Source organism: Rattus rattus, chromosome 3, assembly GCF_011064425.1.
Source record: "Rattus rattus isolate New Zealand chromosome 3, Rrattus_CSIRO_v1, whole genome shotgun sequence".
NCBI lineage: Eukaryota > Metazoa > Chordata > Mammalia > Rodentia > Muridae > Rattus > Rattus rattus.
The window spans coordinates 146,774,994-146,791,300 of NC_046156.1; the positions used below are offsets into that span (position 1 = coordinate 146,774,994).

At 35.9% G+C, this 16,307-nt stretch overlaps 1 protein-coding gene across 1 annotated transcript in view; it reads left to right on the top strand.

Annotated features, from left to right (window-relative positions):
* LOC116895965 overlaps positions 1-16,307 on the top strand; it is an 83,362-nt gene that overhangs the window by 30,306 nt on the left and 36,749 nt on the right. The window contains exons 16-21 of the mRNA XM_032897012.1: positions 3,123-3,256; positions 6,472-6,575; positions 7,975-8,056; positions 11,000-11,109; positions 12,510-12,591; positions 15,622-15,731. Of these exons, the coding sequence (XP_032752903.1) occupies positions 3,123-3,256; positions 6,472-6,575; positions 7,975-8,056; positions 11,000-11,109; positions 12,510-12,591; positions 15,622-15,731 (622 nt within the window). The remainder of the gene's footprint in view (positions 1-3,122; positions 3,257-6,471; positions 6,576-7,974; positions 8,057-10,999; positions 11,110-12,509; positions 12,592-15,621; positions 15,732-16,307) is intronic.

Below are 16,307 nucleotides of genomic sequence, written 5' to 3' on the forward strand. Positions count from 1 at the left end.
GATAATTTCCATATTTATTGTTCTTGGTCCCTCCTGAACTCCCATTACTATAAGTACACAATGTTTTCATTTAATATGAGTATTATTTTAAATTTTTATCAAAACCTGAATTGTAGCACTGTAGCCTGAATTTTCTCCCTTAAGTCCATCATGGTCACTGCCCTTTGAAACTCGTTTTAATATTGTTTTATACATGTTTTTATTTATATATATTTGTGTGAATATTGCTTGAGTTCATTTTGTTCTGTTTGTGAATATGATTTCCATGATGTACAGTGTCCATTAGACAATGCATGTGCAGGTCATTTATGGAAAAAATAATATTTAGTCAGTCATAATTAGCTACCTTTAACTTTTGACACGTGAAATTTTGACCATTGCCTTAACACTGCATTGACGTTGCTATTATTGTGATTTTGCACCTATTTATATGAGAGGCGATTTCAAAACAGACTTTCAAGTATGCTGGGTCTTACTCTATTTGTAACCCCTCTTCAAAATGGTCCCTGAGCTATAGAGCATTGAGTTCTAATGTACATGTATTCACTGGTGCTGGATTTTCCATAATGCAAGTATCTCGTAACTGTATCCAGTATTTATTTTCTGTAATGGTCTCTATTTTCTATACAAAGAGGCTTCTTTGATGTGTGATGATGGCCCGACTTATTGGTGGATATAAGACTAATATTTAGAATGCTGTAAGGAACGTGGCTAATTCAGTAAATTACTGTGATCAGTTTTCAAGTTTATGACCAAACTAGCTACATAAATCAAACTAGATTCCTAGCACCAGCCATGATTTCAATCCTGGAGAGAGAAATACTTTTGATTGTTGAAGTATTTCATGTGATTCTTCCCAAAATACGATTACTTTAGTTAGAACTTGGATTTCTCTCAATGCTGGGGGCTTGAAAGCCAATTGTGAAATAAATCTTAGAAGGATATATCAGCAGTCAACTGATTTATCTAGATACGTCTTAGTAACCTCCAGCTTTAAGTCAAGGTCCTAAGGTAGGTAAAACAGTAGGCAGGTTGACATGTTAGGGAAGCAATTGATAGTTGTACTCACCTGTAATGCATATGAAATACGACAATAAACAGTGTGGCAAAATATCCAAATAAGTGCAATAAGTGACACTAACAGCTCAGTTCAAAACAACTGTTCTTTGATTAGACTTAAATGTATTTTCATTACCACAGAATTTAACATAGTTATGGGTCTTTCATTTCGTTTCTTAGAAAAATAAATGTTATGCCTAAGTACCCCTTTATACTTCAACATTTGATGTCTTGTTATTTCTCTTTAGGATCGTCTATGCAGGTCCTTTGAATTGACCAAGTCTCCCATTTTAAGTCCTCTTTGACAAGCTCAATTCATTTACCTTGTATGATATAAAAAATTGAAATATAAATATACAGTTCCTTTATTTTTGACTCTTTTAATTTTCTTCTTTCCACATCTGCAATTAGCTTTAAATGATTATAGTTTGAAATGTTAAATGTTGAAATATCAAGTAATAAAAAAATGCTTACCATACTGTGTTAAGTGAAGAACATTTAGCAGTAACTGTCTTATTTTACAAGGATGGTAATGATTCTATCTTCTAGAATTTCCCTACAGTGTGTGCTGCCCCTCATCTAGTTATGTATTAACTATTAGGGAACCAAAGGCTTGCTGTCCTCATCTTTATTCATACTCCATGGACTCTTGTTTCATACAGCATTTGTAAAGAAATAGAAAAATATTATAATTGAATGAGGCTAATGGGACACAGGTTAGAAATGAAGTCAAAATATCTTTTTGAAGTTTACATGATAGTAAACATAATTGAGTTTAAATAATCCATTAGAATACTCAGATATCTTGTAAAATCTTTCAACAATTAGTAGCATACAAAATTAACACACAAAGTGAGCATTCCGTCGTTATAAAAATTAATTAAAGGTAAATCAATGAAACACCAGCATTCACAATAAACATCAAAAGTATTCAGTTACTTGGGGAAATTCTAACCATGATGTAAAGGTTGTATAATTAAAAAAACAAAACAAAAAGGAAAAACAAAAAATTACAACCTAGTACAAGAACAAAAAGTCTTACAGATTGAACAGATATCACATAATGGAAAAATTCTCCCATGCTCATGAATCAGTAACATTTATATAGTGAAATACCTAGACCATCCTACAATACCATTTTGATTCTATTCTTTGAACGCTTTATAAAATTTATAACAGTTTTGATGTTATTAGGAGAAAAACATTTATCTAAGTGATTATTTTTACCTGCTTCCCTCCCATCTTCTGCCATGATCCCTTGCCCTCACCCATAAAGCCTCACCAACATTCCTTCCAAAACTTTAAGTGAAGTAATACAACGCCAATGAACATGAAAAACTAAATGGGACCTGAAACCTAGTCAAAGAAATATAGGCAATTGCATCCTAAACACGAGTATGCAATTGTATCTAAAACAAGTGTATTTTTGGATGCAGGAGAAAGATGGAACCTGTTTTCTTCTCTAAACTGATAGTCTGTATTTTATTGGGTGAAACAGTTAATGATTTCACTTATTTGTGGGTCTTTGTTATTTTGTTGTTGCCATATACTTTCCCTCTCTTTTTTTGAATGACTACAGTGTTATTTATCATTCCTGTCCTCTTGAGTATATATACCTTTTCTTTAGATTGCTGTTTGCCTTTTGTAGACCAGGATTGCTGAAGAGAAATGGCTTCCTGGTGAATATACTATGTAATGTTTCTCCTCTTAAGATGAGTGATACTTTTGCTTCGTAATAAAGTCGAGGCTAGTATATGCATTCTTTGACACCATGTTGATCGTTGATCCAGGCCCAACAGTATTTTAGAATATCCATTGAAAATTCAGGTGTTAGTCAAATGCGATCAGCTCTATGTGTGACTTGGTCTTTTCCTTCATAGATTTTTGTATTTTTATTTCTTTTTTCAGTTAGTCTTTCATTATTATGTGTCTGTTTGATGTTTTCTATGCTTCTTGTACTTTAGCAGGAATCTCTTTCTGATTAGGGGCTATAAAATGAAAAGTGAATGCAATGTTAAGTGAGTTCAGTTACAACAATGATTTCCCTTCCTTCTTAAATTCAGAGAAATATGAAGGCAAAGTATATACCAACCCACCAGTATGTTGTCTATTTCCATTACAACCTGCAATGACATGTTTGTTTCACCAACCTCTTACAAGTGTTTTTGAAGACAGAGAGCTACATACTCCAATAATTGTGAGTATCATTTTGGGTTTCCACAGCACCTTTGTTCTAAGTAAGTTATTCAATCAAACTACTGAATTCTTAGATAACCTATCCATGGTGGTAAGATTCTTTTAATATAGAAATAAGTTTCACTGAAGTTTGAACCATGTAATTGAGATAAATAGTATTCTCAGGTTTTCTACTGACTGCATCAAAGATCCAAACCTAAAATCTTGTTGGAGGAAATGCGTCTATGGAAGTGACCTGCTGAGTACCCAGCTGTAAAGACCACTAGCTTCTTTATGACTCCATATTTTTCTGGAGTCTCCTGTAATATTATTTCCTCTGAAATTACTCAATCTTTTACAATCCAAAATATCCATATACCTTTACTTTACATTATTAATGAATTAGATATACATATTTTTGCTGTATTTTAACATCTTTTGTCCTAGTGGACTATACAAAAATGCCAACTAATATGGCTTAACCTATTTTAAATAAGTTATTTGACTTCTTCGGATATGTATATTTACTGTCCAGCATCTACATTACTAGTATAACTGTGTTAGGAATTTATGCTTTGTGTGAACAAATTTTCTTGTCAGACACATTAGCAGGTAAGGAAGGTTTTTTTCTTCACCAACATTAAGCATACTACTAGAGATGCATATGTGCATTCTGTCCTTGAAATTACAGGATGATGACTGTTTCTATGGACACATGATCTTTTGATAAGATACATGGCAGGTAAAATTCTTAAAAAGATTAGAATGTCACAAGATTCATCACAAAGACACAGGGGAACAGCATATGTTGGAATTTAACATCCTCATATATCAGATCGGCTTTAGTTTGATATTACATATATTCCCACTGATTCACTTCTGACCATGTATTGTGATGTAATAACAGGACAAGTAATAATAGTGATACAAGTGTGTTTTACAAAATTCATGTCCTAAATATACTTAAGAAAAATTATCCCTCACAACAGTTCAGAATGGCTAGTCCACAACTGACCTACAATATTAAACATTGGCTGTCAAAGTTTAATATTGCCCCCTCTCTAGTAGATAAATATAATTGTTTTCCTTTTCAATCAAAAAATAATCCAGCACTTTCACTATTGCCATATATTGAAATCCTACTTCCATGTCAAGTAGTCAAGAATTAACCTAAGGTACATTTAACCTGTCTATCACAGTTAATTTCCTAGGGAGCTGCAGTGACTCTAGAGCATATATCATTGTTTTATTTCTGTTTGGGCCTTGATCTGAATTCACCTCTCAGAAGAATGTGGACCTGTGGCCCAGACATCATGAGAAAAGATAATGCTCTGTAATTACTGTGCTTAATAACATTACGCAAAGGACCCAATAAGCTCTCCTTGGCCCTTGAGCTTGCCAAGTGTGTCTGGTTCAAATTGACAGAAACTTGGGACCACATCATGGGGAGAAAAGATCAGTGACTGAAGGTAGCCATGTGAATTCAAAGCAATTTACAGGTACAAGAGCACCTGGGATTCTTCCATTTTTGTGACATGCTATCATTGTTACAACACAAAACTTCATTGTGGTATTTCATGCACAAAAACAGTTTCTGTTCTTAAAAAAAGATGATGTTAGGGGCTGGAGAGATGGCTCAGAGGAAGATCACTGATTGTTCTTATATAGGTCCTGAGCTCTATTCCCAGCAATGACATGGTGGCTCACAACCATCTATAATGGGGTGCAGTACTCTCTTCTGGTGTGTCTGAAGGGATCAATTTGTACTCACATTCTTTAAAGAAATAAATATTTTTTAAAAAGCTGAGGCTTACAACTAAATTTAGATGAATATTTACAAATTTTAAGGAAAAGATATGAAACTGTGAGACCTTCTCACAAGGGAAACAAGTAAGACACTTCACCACAATTCCACCTCGGTCTTTAAGCAGAGGTGTACATGTTTATTACACCTTTACTCTGTGTGAACTAAAATACAGATTCACCAAATTACACAATCAGAAGGAGGTATTTTCTAGTGTTCTCACTTTTGGAGAGTTATCTATTTCCAAAAAGAGGCCTGTGGTTTTAGTTTGTTTGTTTTGTTGGAATTTTTAATAGCTGTTCCTCCTCCTCCTCCTCCTCATCCTGTTCTTACTACTCCTACTACTTTACATTTATTTGCTCATTTTATGTCTCGCATGCTGCCACCCACATCTTCTCCCCTCATTCCTTCTCTGAGTCAGTCAGGGGGCCCTAGGTCATCCTCCTTCCCTGGCACATCAACTCTCTTCAGGGTTAGCATAACTTCTGCCCCTGAGTTCAGGTGGGGAAGGGTTTTCACAGTCAACAGCTTAAGTATAACCCCGGCTCCGTATGTTGGGATACCCACATGGAGACTAAGCTTTACATTTTCTATAAATGTGCTGCAGCATCTGGTGCCTTTTCAGTTGGAAGTTCAGCCTTTAGTATTTCACAGTGGACCAGCTTAGTTGATTCTGTAGCTCTTCCTATGGAGTTCCTATCTTCTTCCGGGCACGGAATCTTTCCTGAAATTCTACCATAAAGTCCTTCATTGATCCATAAGATCCAATGATTGGCTGTGGCTATTCATATCCTATTTCAGTCTGCTGCTGATGGAGCCTTTCAGAGAGCAGTTATGATAGGCTCCTCTCTGGATATTCCACAAAGGAGCTGCCTTCCTTCAGGCAGGGAGAGCTTTGGTCTGGGAATTGGAGTGCAGATCAATGTTGCAAGGAGTGGTGTGGACTAGAAGCCAGGAGAGGCAGTATGAACAGACTGTAGTTTTATTTCATTGCTATAGCAACTAGGACTCTGCTTAATTGATTCTTGCCTTAGGTAAGAAAACACAAGATCCTGCATTTAGGTTCAACATTTGATCCAAGATTCTGGGGAGATGTAAGTTTGGGGTCTTTTAGGGAAGTATGCTCTCAACCACTGATTCTCAACCTCCCTAATCCTGTAACACTAATATGTTTCCTCATGGTTTTGTGACTCTTAACCATTACTTCATTTTGCTTCTCTTCATACTTAAAATTTTGTTCCTGATATGATTATAAAGAAAAATGGATAGAATATCTGATATGGAAAATGTATGATATGTGACCCCCTAATGATTATGACCCACAAGATAAGAATTACTGGTCTAAAGTGCTAATTTCAAAAAATGTTTCTCAAGTACTATCTACAATATACATTGACCATTACTTTTTTTTTGTTTCATGTTCAATAAAACAGGATTATATTATTAACATTGATTCAACTTCAATCTTCATGTATGAAGATTGGCATTGCATCCCAGAAAAAGGAACAATGTCTGGAAAATTTAATGCCATCCAAAGGTAAAGATACAGTAAGCACTTCGGGAACTGAACCAATATAGAAGCAGTGCTTTTGCAAGTTACATAGGCTTCTGATTCTAGTATTGCAAGCAGCAATGATGTACTATACCAAGAGGTTTCCTTCACTGAGACATGTATTGTCACTTTACAAACATTCTGTTTCCTCAAGCTAGCGTGTTGAACCATGTTTCAATCTTACTTGGGAGTCGTCTCCTTTAAAATGTCATGATTTAGAAGGCAGTCTATGTAACACCTTGTGTTCAGGTCTGGCTAGAGTATTGGTTTAGTTCATGTGTGAGACAAAAGAAGTATTTGCATATAACACGTGTGGGTTACTTGCTTCCTTGAATTGTCATGGTATTGTGAATATTTCACGTGGTCAATATAAGTCATTGATTAGAACATGAATCTATTACTGAATTCTTCTTTCTCAACTATAACTATGTAGAGACCTTAAGGTCAGGTATAGCTTTGACTTCTTTGAGTCATTTTTCTGTGTGATACTCCATAGAAGGATTTCATACCTAACCAGAGCTTTGAGCTCCCATTGCATCCCCGGTGCACTGCATCTCTGTCTTACAGTAGCAGAAACTTTTATAAATGTATTGTGTAGGATCACTAGTGTGCTTTCTGTTCTTATGTTCTAGAGTGTCACCAGAGTGTTCCATGGATTCGTACTACATTAGATATTAAATGTATCTCCACTCCATGGTGGTAGGAAAGATGGTTTGCTGTTGAAAAACACTGGATGTTTCATACACAGAACACACATGGTCTTCAAAATCTTCATTCATTCATATACCAGGGCATTGAGTAGAATCATGAGTGTGATTCTCCTCCCCATGTTCTAGATTGTTATAAGACTGTGTCATGGATTTATATTACATTAGATGTTAAAGGTGTCCCCCGGCTGTCAAGAAAGTTGGTGTGCTGTTTGAAAGCACTGGATGTATTCACACACAGAACATACATGGTTTGCAACAATCTTCATTCATGCTGATACCAGGGATCCTGCCAATTTCCTCTGGCTTCTGTAGGTAGCAGTCATACATCTAGTACACTGACATTCATAAAGAATTTTAAAAATATTTTTCCAAGATGCTGTACAGAAAAGTGATTTGCAGAAAATATTTTATGTCATACTCTAGCTATATATTCTAACTTCTTTTGAATTCTGATTATACTATGTGTTGGTCTACAACACATTTACCCTATTTGTTCTTCGTAGTTAGATTTCTAACTTACATTATTTTCAGGATAGTCTAACCTAAAATTCTCCTTTTTCTTTGTTTAGCCTGTTTCAACAGGTTCCAGAACCAAACTTTATACTATTAAAACCTCTCTTGTGTGTATTAGCAATGCTAAAAGATTCTTCCATGAATAATTTGGACCGTTTCAGGTTATCTGTGCGCATAGCTCCGCGTGGATTAAGGGGTCAGACTTTGAGAGACTCGTTATTTGGGATTGACATCTTAAGACAGGTAAGGGGATCTGAAATTTGCCTTTGGGAACAAATGTCTAATTATAATTCAGATATTGGGAATACTTTGGAAGGATCATTTCTCTAACAGGAAACCCTAGGATTGCATTCTTGTGGAGTGGAGTAGAATATGTATTGATCTATTTTAGGAAGATTTGGGAAGGGAGATTTTTTAATGTATTTTAAAGAAGTTCATCATTTTGTTCTCCCGTTCACTCCTTCTTTCTTCTTAAATATTGGTTTAGATATTGATGTTTTAGTCAACAATAATCTGTTGCACATATAATGGTTATTCAAGAAGACTTGAGCGAATTTTTAAAAGATCAAAATTACCTAGGTTTTCTTTGTTTTTTTCCACTGTACCATTAGTTTTGGAGTATAGATTAGTTATTTTTCATAATTCTTAGACATATATTACTAAATATTCACATCATGTGAATTGCTGTTCATATTGAAGCACATTGCACATATATATATTTTTATATATAAATATAAACTTATATGTATTCTTATATATACATATATATATGTATGTGTGTTTGTTTATACATATAGGTGTATTTTACTTGTAAATGTAAATATATTTGTATATGTGTAGGTATATACATGAGTAATGATAAATAATTAGTGTATTTTATTTTTTATTCTTTCCATTATTTTAGCCCTAACCTATTTCAGGTATAGTTTTATGTTACTCAGGTATTCTGTAGATGTAATTTTATTATAAACACATGTACATAAATATTTTTCACTATTTATTTACTTTATATCCTGACTGCAGTCCCTTCCTCCAAGTCCCATCTATACAACATGACTTTCACTCCATTCTTCTTTACCTCAGTACTGTAGAACTTACATTGACACCAACTCTTTCTTATATATTAATTCACAACAGGAATATGTGCACTACCTTCGTCCTAAACCATAGAAAGCAGCCCAGGAAAAAAGAAACTAACCAGTGTTAGAAAACAGAGTCAGAGACAGTCTGCACACGAACTGTTAGGGGACATACCCGAAGATCAAGCTGAACATCTGCTACATATATGTAGGGGGCCTAGGTCCTGCTGCTGGAGCATATGATAAAGGAGGTCCTGCAGATTCAAAGATGAAGGATTATAGGGATCAAAGGCTACAGCAAGATACCAGGATATAGAAGGAGAGGCATCTCAGGGAGGTTCCAGTATTGAGAGTATGGTAAAATAGAGAGTGCTGAAACCAGACCAGTGACATATTTAATGTCCTTTTGCAAGAAAATCTGTTTAGACAAGAGGGTATAATGTATAACCACTTATGGCACAACATAACTCACACACTATTTTAAATTTTTTTAAATTTTAATTTGATTTTTTAATATTAAATTTAAATTTTTATTTAATTTTATTTTTTGAAAATTACTGAGAGGAATTGTTTCCAAGGGGTATATGGAAGGATTTAAAAGTGAAAGAGAGAAACTTGGTAGCATGATTAGAAATTTACAGGGAATCAATAAAGGACATATATTTTGAAAAGGATAAAAGGCAAAGAAAATGTACATATGACAGAAAACAAGTTACATGTTAACTAGCATTTCTCAGGTATTAGGTCCAACAGTAAGAAGATATAATGATGATACTCACAATGGAGGATGATAGCACAAGGGATAGCAAGAATGCTTTTCTTACAAGGGACTCTACTTGGCTTGGACTAGAAACATAGCTTTTTTACTTAATTTCTATTTACCATGGTATTTTCTAGTGTTCTCACTTTTGGAGAGTTGCCTATTTCCAAAAAGAGGCCTGTGGTTTTGGTTTGTTTGTTTTTTTGGAATTTTTAATAGCTGATCCTCCTCCTCCTCCTCTTCTTACTACTCCTACTACTTTACATTTATTTGCTCATTTTATGTCTCGCATGCTGTGGTCCACATCTTCTCCCCTCATTCCTTCTCTGAGTCAGTCGGGGGCCCTAGGTCATCCTCCTTCCCTGGCACATCAACTCTCTTCAGGGTTAGCATAACTTCTGCCCCTGAGTTCAGGAGGGGAAGGGTTTTCACAGTCAACAGCTTAAGTATAACCCCGGCTCCGTATGTTGGGATACCCACATGGAGACTAAGCTTTACATTTGCTATAAATGTGCTGCAGCATCTGGTGACTTTTCAGTTGGAAGTTCAGGCTTTAGTATTTCACAGTGGACCAGCTTAGTTGATTCTGTAGCTCTTCCTATGGAGTTCCTATCTTTTTCCGGGCATGGAATCTTTCCTGCATTTCTACCATAAAGTCCTTCATTGATCCATAAAATCCAATGATTGGCTGTGGCTATTCATATCCCATTTCAGTCTGCTGCTAGTTGGAGCCTTTCAGAGAGCAGTTATGATAGGCTCCTCTCTGGATATTCCACAAAGGAGCTGCCTTCCTTCAGGCAGAGAGAGCTTTGGTCTGGGAATTGGAGTGCAGATCTATGATTGCAAGGAGTGATATGGACTAGAAGCCAGGAGAGGCAGTATGAACAGACTGTAGTTTTATTTCATTGCTATAGCAACTAGAACTCTGCTTAATTGGTTCTTGTCTTAGGTAAGAAAACACAAGATCCTGCGTTTAGGTTCCACATTTAATCCAAGATTCTGGGGACATGTCAGTTTGGGGTCTTTTAGGGAAGTATGCTCTCAACCACTGATTCTCAACGTCCCTAATCCTGTAACACTAATATGTTTCCTCATGGTTTTGTGACTCTTAACCATTACTTCATTTCGCTTCTCTTCATACTTCAAATTTTGTTCCTGATATGAATATAAAGACAAATGCATAGAATATCTGATATGTAAAATATATGATATGTGACCCCCTAATGATTATGACCCACAAGATAAAAATCACTGCTCTAAAGTGCTAATTTCAAAAAATGTTTCTCAAGTACTATCTACAATGTACATTGACCATTACTTTTTTTTGTTTCATGTTCAATAAAACAGGATTATATTATTAACATTGATTCAACGTCACTTACCTTGATCCTGTATGAAAATTGGCTTTGCATCCCAGAAAAAGGAACTCTTTCTGTAAAATTAAATGCCATCCAAAGGTAATGATACAGTAAGCACTTGGGCAACTGCACCAATATAGAAGCAGTGCTTTTGTAAGTTATATAGGCTTCTGTTTCTAGTATTGCAAGCAGCAATGATGTCCTATGCCAAGAGGTTTCCTTCACTCAGACATGTATTGTCACTTTACAAACATTCTGCTTTCTCAACTAGCGTGTTGAACCATGTTTCAATCTTACTTGGGAGTCGTCTCCTTTAAAATGTCATGATTTAGAAGGCAGTCTATGTAACACCTTGTGTTCAGGTCTGGCTAGAGTATTGGTTTAGTTCATGTGTGAGACAAAAGAAGTATGTGCATATAATACGTGTGGGTTACTTGCTTCCTTGAATTGTTGTCATGGTATTGTGAATATTTCACGTGGTCAATATAAGTCATTGATTAGAACATGAATCTATTACTGAATTCTTCTTTCTCAACTATAACTATGTAGAGACCTTAAGGTCAGGTATAGCTTTGACTTCTTTGAGTCATTTTTCTGTGTGACGCTCCATAGAAGGATTTCATACCTAACCAGAGCTTTGAGCTCCCATTGCATCCCCGGTGCACTGCATCTCTGTCTTGCAGAAGCAGAAAATTTTATACATGTACTGTGTAGGATCACTAGTGTGCTTTCTGTTCTTATGTTCTAGAGTGTCACCAGAATGTTCTATGGATTCATACTACATTAGATATTAAATATATCTCCACTCCTTGATGGTTGGAAAAATGGATAGCTGTTGAAAAACACTGGATGTTTCATACACAGAACACACATGGTCTTCAAAATCTTCATTCATTCATATACCAGGGCATTGAGTAGAATCATGAGCGTGATTCTCCTCCCCATGTTCTAGATTGTTATAAGACTGTGTCATGGATTTATAATACATTAGATGTTAAAGGTGTCCCCCAGGTGGCAAGAAAGTTGGTGTGCTGTTTGAAAGCACTGGATGTTTTCACACACAGAACATACATGGTTTGCAACAATCTTCATTCATGCTGATACCAGGGATCCTGCCAATTTCCTCTGGCTTCTGTAGGTAGCAGTCGTACATCTAGTACACTGACATTCATAAAGAATTTTAAAAATATTTTTCCAAGATGCTGTACAGAAAAGTGATTTGCAGAAAATATTTTATGTCATACTCTAGCTATATATTCTAACTTCTTTTGAATTCTGATTATACTATGTGTTGGTCTACAAAACATTTACCCTATTTTTTCTTCATAGTTAGATTTCTAACTTACATTATTTTCAAGATGGTCTAACCTAAAATTCTCCTTTTCTTTGTTTAGCCTGTTTCAACAGGTTCCAGAACCAAACTTTATACTATCAAAACCTCTCTTGTGTGTATTAACAATGCTAAAAGATTGTTCCATGAATAATTTGGACCGTTTCAGGTTATCTGTGCGCATAGCTCCACGTGGATTAAGGGGTCAGACTTTGAGAGACTCGTTATTTGGGACTGACATCTTAAGACAGGTAAGGGGATCTGAAATTTGCCTTTGGGAACAAATGTCTAATTATAATTCAGTTATTGGGAATACTTTGGAAGGATCATTTCTCTAACAGGAAACCCTGGGATTGCATTCTTGTGGACTGGAGTAGAATATGTATTGATCTATTTTAGGATATTTGGGAAGGGAGATTTTTTTTTTTTTTTGAGCTGGGGACCGAACCCAGGGCCTTGTGCTTGCTAGGCAAGCGCTGTACCACTGAGCTACATCCCCAACCCCTGGAAGGGAGATTTTTTAATGTAGTTTAAAGAAGTTAATCATTTTGTTCTACCGTTCATTCCTTCTTTCTTCTTAAATATTGGTTTAGATATTGATGTTTTAGTCAACAACAATCTGCACATGTAATGGTTATCCAAGAACACCTGAGCGAATTTTTAAAAGATCAAAATTACCTAGGTTTTCTTTGTTTTTTTTTCCACTGTACCCTTATTTTTGGAGTATAGATTAGTTGTTTTTCATAATTTTATACTTATATTACTAAATATTCACATCATGTAAATTGCTGTTCATACTGAACCACATTGCACATATATATTTTTGTATATGTAAATTGAAACTTATATGTATTCTTATATATACATATATATGTGTGTTTGTGTATACATATAGGTGTATGTGTACTTGTACATGTAAATGAATTTGTATATATGTACAGGTATATACATAAGTAATGATAAATAATTAGTGTGTTTTATTTTGTATTCTTTCCATTATTTTAGCCCTAACCTATGTTTCAGGTACACTTTTATGTTACTCAGGTATTCTGTAGATGTAATTTTATTATAAACAAATGTACATAAATATATTTCACTAATTTATTTACTTTATATCCTTACTGCAGTCCCTTCCTCCAAGTCCCATCTTTACAACACTCCATTCTTATTTACCTCAGTACTGTAGAACATCCATTGACACCAACTCTTTCTTATACATCAATTCGCAACAGGAATATATGCCCAACATTCGACCTAAGCCATAGAAAGCAGCCCAGGAAAAAAGAAACTAACCAGTGTTAGAAAACAGAGTCAGAGCCAGTCTGCAAACGAACTGTTAGGGGACATACCTGAAGACCAAGCTGCCCATCTGCTACATATATGTAGGGGGCCTAGGTCCTGCTGCTAGAGCATATGATGGAGGAGATCCTGCATATTCAAAGCTGAAGGATCACAGTGGTCAAAGGCTACAGCAAGATACCAGGATATAGAAGGAGAGGCATCTCAGGGAGGTTCCAGTATTGAGAGGATGGTGAAATGCAGAGTGCTGAAACCAGACCAGTGACTTATTTAATGTCCTTATGCAAGAAAATCTGCTTGGACAAGAGGGTATAATGTGTAACCACTTATGGCACAACACAACTCACAAACTATTTTAAAGTTTTTTAAATTTTAATTTGATTTTTTAGTATTGAATTTAAATTTTTATTTAATTGTAATTTTTGAAAATTAGTGAGAGGGATTGTTTCCAAGGGGTATATGGAAGGATTTAAAAGTAAAAGAGAGTTACTTGTTAGCATGATTAGAAATTTACAGGGAATCAATAAAGGACATATATTTTGAAAAGGATAAAAGGCAAAGAAAATATATATATGACAGAAAGCAAGGTACATGTTAACTAGCATTTCTCAGGTATTAGGTCCAACAGTAAGAAGATATAATGATGTTACTCACAATGGAGGATGATAGCACAAGGGATAGCTAGAATGGGAGTCTTACTCAGGACTCTACATGACTTGGAGTAGAAACATAGCTTTTTTACTTAATTTCTAATTGCCACGGTATTTTCTAGTGTTCTCACTTTTGGAGAGTTGCCTATTTCCAAAAAGAGGCCTGTGGTTTTGGTTTGTTTGTTTTGTTGAAATTTTTTAATAGCTGATCCTCCTCCTCCTCCTGTTCTTACTACTATACTATTTTACATTTATTTGCTTATTTTATGTCTCGCATGCTGCCGCCCACATCTTCTCCCCTCATTCCTTCTCTGAGTCAGTCAGGGGGCCCTAGGTCATCCTCCTTCCCTGGCACATCAACTCTCTTCAGGGTTAGCATAACTTCTGCCCCTGAGTTCAGGAGGGGAAGGGTTTTCACAGTCAACAGCTTAAGTATAACCCCTGCTCCGTATGTTGGGATACCCACCTGGAGTCTAAGCTTTACATTTGCTATAAATGTGCTGCAGTATCTGGTACCTTTTCAGTTGGAAGTTCAGCCTTTAGTATCTCACAGTGGTCCAGCTTAGTTGATTCTGTAGCTCTTCCTATGGTGTTCCTATCTTCTTCTGGGCACGGAATCTTTCCTGCATTTTACCATAAAGTACTTCATTGATCAGTAAGATCCAATGATTGGCTGTGGCTATTTACATCCTATTTCAGTCTGCTGCTATTTGGAGCCTTTCAGAGAGCAGTTATGATAGGCTCCTCTCTAGATATTCCACATAGGAGCTGCCTTCCTTCAGGCAGAGAGAGCTTTGGTCTGGGAATTGGCGTGCAGATCTATGATTGCAAGGAGTGATATGGACTAGAAGCCAGGAGAGGCAATATGAACAGACTATAGTTTTATTTCATTTGCTATAGCAACTAGGACTCCGCTTAATTGGTTCTTGTCTTAGGTAAGAAAACACAAGATCCTGCATTTAGGTTCCAAATTTGATCCAAGATTCTGGGGAGATGTCAGTTTGGGGTCTTTTAGGGAAGTATGCTCTCAACCACTGATTCTCAACATCCCTAATCCTGTAACACTAATATATTTCCTCATGGTTTTGTGACTTTAACCATTACTTCATTTTGCTTCTCTTCATACTTCAAATTTTGTTCTTGATATGATTATAAAGACAAATGCATAGAATATCTGATATGGAAAATGTATGATATGTGACCCCCTAATTATTATGTCCCACAAGATAAAAATCACTGCTCTAAAGTGCTAATTTCAAAAAATGTTTCTCAAGTACTATCTACAATGTACATTGACCTATACTTTTTTTTGTTTCATGTTCAAAAAAACAGGATTATATTATTAACATTGATGCAACCTCACTTACCTTGATCATGTATGAAAATTGGCTTTGCATCCCGGAAAAAGGAACTCTTTCTGTAAAATTAAATGCCATCCAAAGGTAATGATACAGTAAACACTTGGGCAACTGCACCAATATAGAAGCAGTGCTTTTGTAAGTTACATAGGCTTCTGTTTCTAGTATTGCAAGCAGCAATGATGTCCTATGCCAAGAGGTTTCCTTCACTCAGACATGTATTGTCACTTTATAAACATTCTGCTTTCTCAAGCTAGCGTGTTGAAATATATTTCAATCTTACTTCGGAGTCGTCTCCTTTAAAATGTCATGATTTAGAAGGCAGTCTATACAGCCAGAATAGAGCAACCTCAGAGGCGTATGCCAGCAGCAAACCACTGAATTGAGAATAGGACCCCCGTTGAAGGAATCAGAGAAAGAACCGGAAGAGCATGAAGGGGCTCGAGACCCCATATGTACAACAATGCCAAGCAACCAGGGCTTTCAGTGACTAAGCCACTACCTAAAGACTATACATGGACTGACCCTGGACTCTGACCTCATAGGTAGCAATGAATATCTGAGTAAGAGCACCAGTGGAAGGGGAAGCCCTGGGTCCTGCTAAGACTGAACCCCCAGTGAACTAGATTGTTTAGGGGAGGGCAGCAAGGGGGGGAGGGT